This window comes from Typopeltis vanoorti, chromosome 25, assembly GCF_054136105.1.
Source record: "Typopeltis vanoorti isolate ZY-2024b chromosome 25, IOZ_Tvanoo_1.0, whole genome shotgun sequence".
Lineage (NCBI taxonomy): Eukaryota > Metazoa > Arthropoda > Arachnida > Uropygi > Thelyphonidae > Typopeltis > Typopeltis vanoorti.
The window spans coordinates 80,429,114-80,441,661 of record NC_143573.1 but is presented as its reverse complement, the minus strand read 5'-3'; the positions used below and the strand labels follow the sequence as shown (position 1 = coordinate 80,441,661).

Below are 12,548 nucleotides of genomic sequence, written 5' to 3'. Positions count from 1 at the left end.
ACACACACACACACACACACAGGCCAATACGTACATACATAAAAAATTCATACTACTATTCAACACAAAAACTAAGGATCATTAGCACCTTCAAACACAGAGCCCTAACATTTTTCTCCAATGAACAGGCTCTAAACAAAGAATATGATATTATTATCCAAACATTTGTATAAAAAATAAATAAAATGGCTACAATAAAATACGATAAATATTTATTTATCAGTTCACAAGATCCTCAACAAAAATACCACTAAAAAAAAAAAAACGTTATAAGATTAGGGGCATATTAGAAAAAATACATAAAACACAACATAAATACAGTATTAAGGCAACTTTCAAACCTCCTGCAAAATTAACAAATTTACTCAGCTCATCCAAAGATCCTCTTTCATACCTTACCCACCCAGGAGTTTACAAAATTAAGTACACCTGCAAGCTACCTTACATAGGGTGCACCATCCCAATAAGAAAAGATGAACACAAACATCACATTAAATTCCTGCACTACGGTAAAACAGGCCTGTCAGACACACACTTCAAAAAAAGTCAGAGAATAGACTGGAAAGGCACCAAGTCCCTATACTACACCAAAACCTGGTTTGAAAGAAAGTTCAAAGAAGCCTATAAAATGCTGAAACATCATACAAATCTAAACAAGAATGATGGATCAATCATTTCAAGAATTTGGAGGATCCATCTTCACCCTATATATCATCCAGAACAACCCCAAACAGAACAAAACCTTAATATGAGAGGACTTTAGAAATTGTTTAATGTAGTTCTACTATGAAAATTTTTATTTATCTATTATTATACTGATATGTATGAAAAGTTTATTTAATTTGAGAATTAATTTTTGTATATAATTTATTTAGTAATATTTTTATTTTTTCACCAGAGGTCAGAATAGGGTAAATGATTAACAAAGCATTTAGATTAATCTTACTTTTGCAAGATTACTTAATTGTGAGGTCATCAGTAACTAATCTGATGACCTCAATACACAGGTCAAAACGTTGAATATTATTTTCTTAATTAAAAGTTAATTATTCTAACACCTGTGTTGTCTCTATAAATTCTTCACAATGAATGCTGACCACTCTGTAACCTTAAAAGAAAGAATTTCTCTTCTGTTCTTTGGAAAAGCCTTTCTCATCTATTTTTTCCAACAATACAATCTTCAGCTTCACAACAAACACGTTATCTGATTCTTAACAGACTCTTTCTCCTTAATCATTTTCTCGCATACGGTACTGTTATGTTTTGTGTCCATGTGCACAGGGTTAATGAAAAGAAAGTTTGCTTGTCCTCACAACTAAACTTTTTTTTTTTTATACAGAGTGGCTTTTTATCAACTCTCACATGTGAGAGGTTGCAAAATTTAGAGTAAACTAATGTGTGTGCGAATATATGCAAATTACACCTCTTTCCACAACAGAATGAACTCTCCACTCTTCCCTAACTTCTGGAGGATCAAAAAAAATCAAATATCATCTTGCATATGGAGCACTGTAAAAAAAATAACATGAATTGTTGATATCTGACACTTTTACAACATTGTCACCCTAAATAAATAATTACCAAAAAATCTGGGAGACCATTATGAGATAATTAGACAAACCACAAAGTGCATTAAACAGATTTAGAGGATTACAACTTAGGCAACTCTGTGAATTGTGGAAAGCACACACTAACCATTATTTGGTAAGAATGCTGGGCCTCAACCTGGCTCTTAGGAGGCAAATACTAACACCAGTACTGAGTATCAAGGGTACAGTATTTTTACAAAGGATAGACAGGAGTTGGTTGTTCTGCTAATCATAGATGATTTGAATCCACTTAGGGTCAAAAGCTATGTTTGGCCTTATCTGGAAGGAGGCGGGATCTAATAAGGTCAAATATACAGTTGGAAATTGTTAATGGCCTAGTGAATAGGTCGTAGTGACAACAAAATGCAACCAAATCAACCTGGTGGGTGATATAATGAATATTATAATCATGGGCGACTAATTATTTGAACATAGAATGGATAGCAATGAAATCTCATAAGAATGAAGCCAAATTACTCAGATGCTGCAAGACGACTTCTTCAAGCAGTATGTGGCAGAAGGAACACTAGATCGAAGAGTGTTCGACTTGATTACAATGTGGGAGGAGTGTTTCAATTAAAGATGTGGCTGTGCCTCTAGTGAATGACAGTGATCATACTGTACTGACCTGGAAAGTAGCTCAATATATAGACAGTCTATTTAAATATGTACATGCAGACCAGACAATGAAAAACATCCATACCAACAGCAGAATTCAAACCCACAGCTTGTTGGATGGAGGGTCGATACACTAACCACTCAGCCAACCAGGCCAGCTCACAGGAAAAATCTTTCAGTTTCATTACCCATCCCAGAAGCATGGTGCTGCTACGGCATTAGCCAACAAAGAAAGGAGCATTTATTCATCCTCTCTCTTTTATATGATATTCAAGCTAACTGAAGCTCATACTAGGTTTGGTTCCATGGTATCTGTTGCAAGATGGATAGGATATTGATAATGAATGAGAAGCATTTGAAATAAATACTTAAATGATGACACCTGAGCTTGGTGGCAGAGGATCGTGACCATTGGAAGTTCCTCTTGCAGCTGTTGCCCACACAACCCAATTAGGAAAGGTGGGCCTTGAAGATGTATGTATAATAATGCAGTATTATAAAGTGTCCTTAAAGTGAACTTTAAGGATACAAGAGATTTTTAAAGAAAGATGTGAAAGGAACACCATGTTCCTAAGGATGTCAGCTACAAAAATTATAAAGCATAGGCCATGGAGTTATAATTTTTCTATCCTTGCAGACAACTTCACAACGTGCCTCTGGATGAATCAATTTCCTTCAAGTCTACCAGTGAATCTCCAAGGTTCTTGAATACTCATTCTCTTGAATACTCTTGAATACTTGTTCTTTGAATACTCATTTTTTCTTGAATATTATTTGAATATATTTTAAAATTCTACAGCCTTTTAAAAAGAACTTTTGACTAACTAGTCAAGCAGCTTTTAGAACTTGAATAACTAATGATATATAATCTTAAGTTGCTCAAAACTAAATATGGTCATTTCCTATTTCAAATCCTTCGTATAAACTTGTGTCCAGAACCAGCACGAAGATATCAATATTAACAATAACAGTCAATTACACTTTTATATCTTGTGTCTTCTAGAACTTCATATGAATTTGTGCCCATCTTTATACACAGTGTCGGTAATGACTAGTCTATGTTCTGAACAAACATTCAGCAAGCATTTACCATTATTACAAGTCTTGCTCTTTTCTCGAAATATTTCTGCAAATCTGGTAATAACTTCCTACTTTGTTGTTTACATTTAATAAAGACAAACCATTCCTTTTTTTGTGTATCAGCTGCATTCTCTCATGACTAATATTCTTCCACTTCTTCCTTAGTAGAATCTTCTGTGAGATCACAGGTACAACTAAGTCTCATTGTCCAATTCCTCATTCTGATATTTCCCCACATCACTAGCTGATATTGCATATCATTCAAGATTATCCTTGTATTCAATGTTATATACTATTTCTACTCCATCCTTTAACTGATCATTATTGCCTGAATAATATCTTTTATTTGTTATTTAGAAAAATATTATCTAGAAGAACCTGTTTTTCACCTGCTTCGAAATTATCTCCAACAAAGCATCATCAAATTAATGTTTTGTATCTTCGAGGGATGTAGGAAATATGATTGTACTATATGATTTAAGTTTGTATTATTACTAGCTACCTATTAACAATTTTCTTCCAAATTAATCTTATATGCCAATCTTCAATATTAGTAATAGTAGTACGTGACACCTCCAAGGAGTCCAAAGACTCATCGAGGGAGGGCATCCACTCTACAACCCTCCATCTCCACCACTCAAATCCACCAACAACATTTACTGCCCATTACACTTTGTTGCATTACATTATTGATTAAATTATCTTTCCATTGATATATAATTTTATGGTTACACCAAACAAAAGTGGTGTTATGAGCCATGAAACCTCAAAAATACACTTTTTTTTAAGGTTTCCACAAATTTGGCCACTAGAGTAAATTCATTCAACTGGCTCTACACTATGCTAGCTTTATTCCCGGAGAGCTTCACTATAAAATAGGAATGACTAGCTGAAGCATTTTACTTGTTCATTATGTTCTACATTCAGGATGTAGTTATTGTTTTCTATATTCCTACTTTTATAGTTTCTCCTTATTACTGATGTTGAATTACAAATTTGTTTTACAAATTTGCTTTATTGCAAATCTGTTACAGCAATTATTCAATACAATTAGAATCCTGCTGACTTATAGTTTTTATTTAAAGGGATAACATCATCTGCATAAAGAGCTGAGATTTAATATCTCATTTAATGCCACTTTCTTTCATAATGTGGCACATATATAGATGATTAACTGTGGAGACGGCATGCATCTTTGTCTTATACCTGAGTTTCCAAAAATTAAATACAGATCTTTGTTAAATTTCCACATTTTCTTAATGAAGTAAAAATCTGACCTTGCCATATATTTGTTCACAGATCCAGCTTCTTTCCAACAATTTCTTTAGCCTCTTTGCAAGTATGCATGCATAAATCACCTAGCACACTCACTAAGGAAATTCTTTTGTAATAAGCATAATTAACGTACACAAATTAAACCATGGTGGACTAAGCATATCATCCTATGGACCATTATGTTTGTCTATGCCTTCATTCTTCTCCATCATGCACTACACTGATGTCCATCAACCATCTTCTTATCACCAGCCTCATAGTATAGATTTCAGTGCAGTATCTTATGAAATGATTCCACAAAGGAAAACAATATCATTGTGCAGCCATTTCTTCTATCAGTTATCACTTTATGCATAGAAAAGCAGATAAATTACTGAGGCAAGAGATCCCAGGCACAAAAATGACAATCCTTACCTTTGTGGTTACATGGTGATTAGCATTCATTATTAAAAGTTATGGAAAAAACTACTGTGTTATAATAAAACTTCAGTATAATATAAACCAAAATAATCTCCCAATATTTGTTGTATAGCTCCAACAAAGGAGCTATACTGGAGGAAGTAGGAGAGACAAGAGATCTGTGATTGATGAAAACCTGAAATTCAAGGTACATATTGCAAAGGTGGTGAAAGTAACAACAGAGGACTGCTGCAATAAAGAGAAGGACGCTGACCTGCAGAGATAAGAGTTATCATTTCAGTGTATAAGACCGTGATCAGACCACACTTGGACTATTTGTTCTCAGATTTGGTCTTTGAAAGGGATAAATTAACTGTGGAAAGGGTACAAAGGTGGATAACAAAGACAGTTTCAGGACTTTACAATGTTAGTGATGAGGATAGGCTGAGAGAATGTGGACTGCAGAGTTTGACAGATAGAAGGAGAGGTGATATGATTGAGACTTTTAAACTGTTGAGAGGTGGTTACAGGGTTGACACTGGTGAGTTCTTTCACTTGGATGAACAGCGGGAGGGAGTGATGACAAGGGGCTACACCTGGAAGTTACGAAAGGAAACTGTGAGCAAGAAGGTGAGGAGTAGTTTCTTTGCATGGAGGGTGGCTAAAGTTGAAATCCATTGCCTGATAGAGTGGTGAGAATGAGAACTGTCAATGAGTTTAAGGAGTGGTATAATAGACTGTGTTTCCCAGGAGGGACCTCCCACGATGAGTCCTCATAGACTTGTGTTTCCTAGGAAGGACCTCCTGCGATGAGTCTTTTGACTCCTTGGAGGCTTAAATAATAATATTTCGACCTTCATATTATGGTCATCATCTGGAGTATACACATATATACAAAGCAACAAGCTACATTACAATCTACATGGTATGCTAAAGTTACAGTCATTTGGTCAACCATTAAAACTATTGGCCTGACTGGTGGGAGAAAAAAAAAAAAAATTACTACATTAAAGTTAGAGTCCTGTTATTGTTATAATTATTATTTATATATATATATATATATATATTTATATATATATATATTTATATATATATATATTTATATATATATTTATATATATTTATATATATATTTATATATATTTATATTATATATATATATATATATATATATATATATATATATATATATATATATATATATATATATATATATATATATATATATATATATATATATATATATTTTTTTTTTTTTTTTTTGATATATTAAGCTAGAGAGCACATGATTACTCTCACATAATTACTCATATAAATAGAACAAAGCAGTATAGATGGTGGCCAATAAGAGATAAAATTATTGCTTAGAGTCATAATGTAGAGGTTTGCTGGAAAACTTGAACTTAAGTGGGCTGAATGTGTGCCATCCAAATTCTTGGGATTTTTATACCACCATTATTGTTAATATTAGTATGGTTGTTCAAAATTTCACAGGCTTCTTTAAATTTGCATTCATACCAGATTTTTGTATGATGTAAAGAACAGGTACTTTTCAAATCAGTTTGGCACAGAGTGTTAAGAGCACTGCTAAAAACAAGCAGTGATGACCAGGCATGCAGTCAGGAATACATATCCATACTTGAAGTAGAAAAAGCCATCGAAGGCTTGAAATGTGGAAAGGCAGCAGGAGTAGATGATATTCGACCAGAAATGCTGAAGTATGGTGGTAGAAGAGTCTTGCAGTGGCTGCACTGCATAGTTCAGAAAGCCTGGACAGAGGGACGAATTCGCAATGACTGGAGTAGAGCTCTCATAGTACCCATATATAAAAAGGGAAATAAAACTGAATGCGAGAATTACAGAGGTATTTCCCTACTGAGTTTTCCTATGCAAGTATACTTGAGAAACGGTTGAGAAGAATTGTGGAAGAAAAGCTTGGTGAAGAACAAGCTAGATTCAGGCCAAATAGAGGCTGTCAGGATCAGATTTTCACTTTATGACAAATAGTCAAGAAAGCATTGGAACATAACAGAGATCTGTATTTAAGTTAGGTCGATTTGGAAAAGGCATATGACAAGGTGCCAAGAGAGAAGCTATTCAATACGCTGCAGTTATATGGTGTCAATGGGGCATTATATCAAGCAATATTTAGTCTTTATTTGAGTTGTAAGTCAGCAGTTAGAATTGAAGGAAGTACAGGAAGATAGTTTAATGTTAAATCTGGTGTGAGACAAGGATGTACATTATCCCCTCTGTTATTCATTATCTATATGGATCACATTATGAAGGAAAGTGGTATTAAACACTATATCAAAATTGGAGATGTTAATGTCAGCTCTTTGCTTTATGCGGATGACATTATACTTCTAAATAAATCAGCTACATGTCTGCAAGATTCTCTGACTAAATTGAATAACTGTTGCAATAGATATGGTATGAAGGTCACCAATAAAAAGACAAAGACAATGAAAATAGGCAGAATCAGTGAAAATGTCAACTATGTTGTGAATGGAGAACCTGTGAAACGTTTCAGCTACTTAGGCACAATTTTTACTGAAGATGGTAAATTAAATATAGAAATAGACAACAGAATCAGCAAAGCTGGTATGGTGAGAAGTCAATTGAATAAATTCATATGGAATATGAGAGAAATTAGTCGGAACACTAAATTAGCTGTATACAAGACAGTGTTCAAACCAGTTTTAACTTATGGATCTGAGAGCTGGGTCAGAAGTAAAACACTTGACCAAAGACTAGAGACTGCAGATATGAGAGTCCTGAGAAAGATTAGAGGCATGAACAGATTTTCATCAATGGCAATATCATATTAAACACAAGGATATTAGGAAAGAACTTGACATTATCAGCATCCAGGAATGCATTAGCAGAGCTAATCTCAGGTGGTCACTTAAACAGAATGGGCGAAGAAAGATTAGCAAAACCAGTGTTCTCTGCAAGGTTGGCAGCAAAACGAACCAGAGGAAGACCAAGATATAGGTGGATTGATACGGTACAAAGTGCCTTAGATGATAGAAATATAAGATCTGATAATGTTGGAGTCCTGAACAAGTAACAGACTGATTTGGAGGAAAATTGTAGATAGGAAATTAGTAATGATGTAATTTTTTTTCATGTAGTACTATCATATCCTGTACACCACTTGAGGGTACGTGGCAGGAATTTGATGATGATGATTATATTGGTGTAGAACTATTTATTTTATCTCATAACCCTTTAATGTATGGGATAGCTACTGTTTTATTGCAATCTATATTATATGCATTTTTTGATGAAGTTTTATGAAGAATTTTGATGGTATTTTTGCCAATGCTTGATAATTTTTTGATAATGCTTGTATAGTAATCATAATTATATCTATCCATCCCCAATTTCAACCCCAAACCAACTTTTATATAACCCATTCCCACCATTCCTAAAATACTGACAAGTGTATAATTAGCTACATCATCATGTCTCTTATGTAAATAACAGTGGTGCCTTCCTTCCATTATAGTAGTAGCCTGCCTGCGATGAAGCTAAAACAGCGGTATTACAACAGTAAGACAAAAAGCAGCCCTTGTCATACATGCCAGTACAAATGCTACATTTAAATAGGATCTCATAAAATATTATGCCATCTGGCAAGATAACATAAGACCACTGAAACTTGATTTTGAACCATCTATACAAACAGATATTGAAAAAAAAAAGTGTCTTGTGCTATGTTTGAAAGATCTATAGATTTTTTATTAAGAGTTAAATAATCTATTATATATCAGTCTGCTCTAGACTAAATAATGACCAATTTTCAAGTCTCCAATAAGCTCATGCTAAGCACGAAGAGTATCTGCAACTTTATTATTTTTGTGAACATCCATATCCTCATAGGAATTTGAGCACTCTGTCTGTGAGTAGATTCTACCTATGCAGCTGCTAAGTTGAAAAAATGACTTACATTTTTTATACAGCTTTCAGATGACAAAATTAATGTTAAGTTACTTTACAATGCTTGCCTTTGACAGAATGAAATATTGAAAGAAACAGGACAGTCATTCTGTAATGTTACACAAATGAGCAAAAAAAAAAAAAAAAATCTGTAATATCGCTAAGTTTTTAAACTTTCATTTTATAATGGAAATATAAATCCTGTGAATATTTTACAAAAAATGTGTTTGGCTTATTTAGAGAAAATGCAGTATTATATATTAATACTTCGGGTATCCCACAATTATAGCAATATGCTATCATGTTTTTTGGTCGATTGGTACAGCCTCTGCTACTAATGGCTCAGTTAAGTAAGTTTGAGCATGGTTAGTAGTTGGAAGGAGAACCAATCATTTGATGCTGTTGACACACTCTCCCTCGACGAGTCTTTGGACTCCCTGGAGGTGTCAAATAATAATAACTTCACACTATGAAGTCTGAAATAGCATTCATGTCATGCATGAAAATTCACTGCTGAGTTTTTGCAGGACACAGTTCTTTGTTAACCTAGTATATCAAAATATTGTCCAAAGTTGTTTACAGTGGATTATATAAATAAAAAAACTAAGAAGTCTCAACATAAAAAGAAGCAGTAGAGTACCGCCCTAGATGTGAAAAAGCAATATGATAAACATTGCATCCAATGCATTTCCAGTCAATCTGAGAAAAAATTAAGAGGCAGCTAAGATTAACTACCCTAAAATCTGCAACAAAAGATGGTATGATTTCAGACAATATTTGGCCTGCCAAAGAGCTGCAATTATTTCACTCATAAATCTTTGTATTCAATTTGGTACTAATAAACCTAGTTCAGTACTCATTAATGCACATTAATATTTATAATGTAGCTGTCCTGCAGAAGCCACAAAAGAATGTTTATTGGAATGTATAGGATCTGTAATCCTTATGTAAATAAGAATTATAGTACATACTGTTTTTATGTGTTTTGAAGGAGGCAGTTCTAGCTACATCTGCAATATCATTGCATTTATACTGAAAGAATCTTTTCAATCTTCAAATTATTCATATATTTTAATCTACTAACAAAAGAAACATATATTCATTTTTCTTCATTAAAAACTAAAATAATTAAGAGAGATCTGAGAACCAATACAATAAATGTAACATGCATATAAAAAAACTACTTACATGTGCTATGCCATTAACAGCATATCCAGAATTGACAAACCCCTAAAAAATGCAAATCAGAAAATGAAAGCCCATGTCAATTTGACAAGTGATATATATTTAACAATAACTTTTATTTATTTTTTTTTTATAAATGTTTTTATGTACAGCCAAGCTCCACCATTACTATACATTCCATACAAGCCCAGTCCACCCGTAGGAAGGTGAAATTTTTTTTAAGTACATTGACAGTAAGAATAATACTGTCACTCTATATGATAGATGTCTGGGGCTCAAAGAAATGCTGAAATTCATCCCTGAATAGCACCTTACTATTCAAAATAAATGGCATTCAAATACTAACTACTTGTAAACATAGTGCAAAGGATGGGCTCCCTTTTTATATGTATGTGCAATACCTGTGTAGCCCTGCAGAAATGACATTTGCTTACTCTGTGCTAGATCACCATAAGAAAGACTTACAAGTTAGTTTTAGTCACTGGCAAAAACTTCTTCTGGGCGTTTTTTTCAGTCAGTTCTTATTGCCTGACTGAATTCTTATTCAGTCAGGCAATATTTGGCACAGGCAAGCAAGGTTTTTAACTAAAAAAAAAAAAATTACAATAGAACTGCATATGAATGGATTTGGTGTGCAGACACTGGAAAAAGTGTTGCTGAATGAAGTGAAAATGGATGTGCAGAACCAGGGAAACTAGAACTACCAAGGAGGGAAGGGGGGAGTGGATATGCAGACATCAGTGAGATAGTTGAATATAAGAATGTATATAATGTACCCGAGCCAGTACTATGGACAAAAAATGGGAATGGGATATTTAGAATAACGCATCAAGATGGGGGGGGGGGGTACAAAGGGATCACTGCACTTTATGTATACTAACGCCAGGAGTATTAGGAACAAGAAGGAAGAATTTTTGGCATTGATTGGCTCTTCCTGACCACAGGTTATTGGCATTAGTGAAACATGGCTGACGGAAGATAATATAGTTAGTGGGATAGAATGTGTAGGTTATAGTGTGTTTAGGAGGGACAGAGAGAATAAAATGGGGGGAGGGGTGTTATTGATGATAGCTGATGAACTGCAGCCAAGCAGAATTGAAGTTGTATCGCAGGATAGTGAAAAGAGCTCATTTGAGGCTATTTGGTGTGAGATTGAGACTGGCAGAATAAAATATACAGTTGGGTGCTGCTACAGACCAGGTGATGGAATAGATGTTAGAGATAGTATGCATAAACAAATTGATGAAATGAGTGGAAGGAAGGTAATTATTATGGGGGATTTCAACTAATGGTAACATTGATTGGAAGGAGGAGAGTACACATGGGAGGAAGGAAATGGATTTTATTCAATTATTAAGGGATAACTATCTGAGACAGCATGTAATTGAAAATACTAGGGGTGTGAGAGTGCTTGACCTGGTAACAGAATCTCGGAATTTGACTGTAATGAACATGACTGTGTTGCCGCCTATTGGTGAGAGTGATCATAACCTTGACCTGGAAGGTGGCTAAAGGTGTGGAATTTTCGGTTAAGACAGGATATATGTGGAATTACCGTGCTTATAAGTATGACAAGATTAGGAGATTGCTTGGATCAGTGCATTGGCATGTTCAACTGCAAGGGCTGGATGTCGATAGAGCATGGGAAGTGGTCAAGGAGCATTTACAGGAGGTTATGGCTGATTGCATACCTAGGGTCTGAATAGTAAAACAAGTAGGGGTTAAATGGACGAATAACACCATTAAGCTTGATCTGCAAAAAAAAAAAAAAAAAAGAAACAACTATGGAGGGAATTTAAAGAAAGGGGTGACCTTTATACCACAAATGGTATAAAGTGCAGGCCAGAAGGGTAACAAGTGTGGTAAAAAAAAGCAAAAGATGATTTTGAAAGGAAACTATCTATGCAAGCTAAAGAGAATCCCAAACAGTTCTTTCAATATGCTGCAAGCAAGAAAAAAAACTGTACACGGCAAAATGATTTTAAGGAATGACAATGGTAAGGAGGTCACTGAATCAGTCGATATAGTGGAGTTACTGAGCGAGCACTTTGCAAAAGTATATCATCCAGGTGGTGACATTGAAAAAATGAAGGAACCATTAGTTTATATGGGAATTGAGATGAATGAAGTGGAGGTGAATAGTCTATTACAGAACCTTAATGTGAATACATCTGTGGGATTGGATGGCATACCGGCACAGGTCTTGCATGAAGCAGCTAAGGAATTATCAGTGCCCTTGGCCATGTTGTTTAATCTGAGTCTCGGGTCTGGTTTAGTCCAAAGGTGTGTAAAGAGGGGAAAACAGTTTCACTGCATAAAGGAGGATCCGAGCCTACGGTCGCAAATTACCGACCGATCAGCATATAAGGAGTCATTGTCAAGGTCTTGGAGAAAATGAGATACTGTACAGGGGACAGCATAGCTTTGTGAAGGGTAGATCATGCCTCAGTAACTTGC

General features: G+C 34.6%; 1 protein-coding gene across 8 annotated transcripts in view; it reads right to left on the bottom strand.

Moving 5' to 3' along the window:
• Positions 1 to 12,548, bottom strand: part of LOC150092876 (single-stranded DNA-binding protein 3-like) — an 846,537-nt gene that overhangs the window by 741,413 nt on the left and 92,576 nt on the right. For all 8 annotated transcript variants that reach the window (XR_016550498.1, XM_090414347.1, XM_090414349.1 and 5 more), the window contains one exon: positions 10,095 to 10,136. Coding sequence is in view for 7 of the 8 variants with exons in the window: in XM_090414347.1 (XP_090270473.1) it covers positions 10,095 to 10,136 (42 nt within the window). In the remaining variant the exon portion in view is untranslated. The remainder of the gene's footprint in view (positions 1 to 10,094; positions 10,137 to 12,548) is intronic.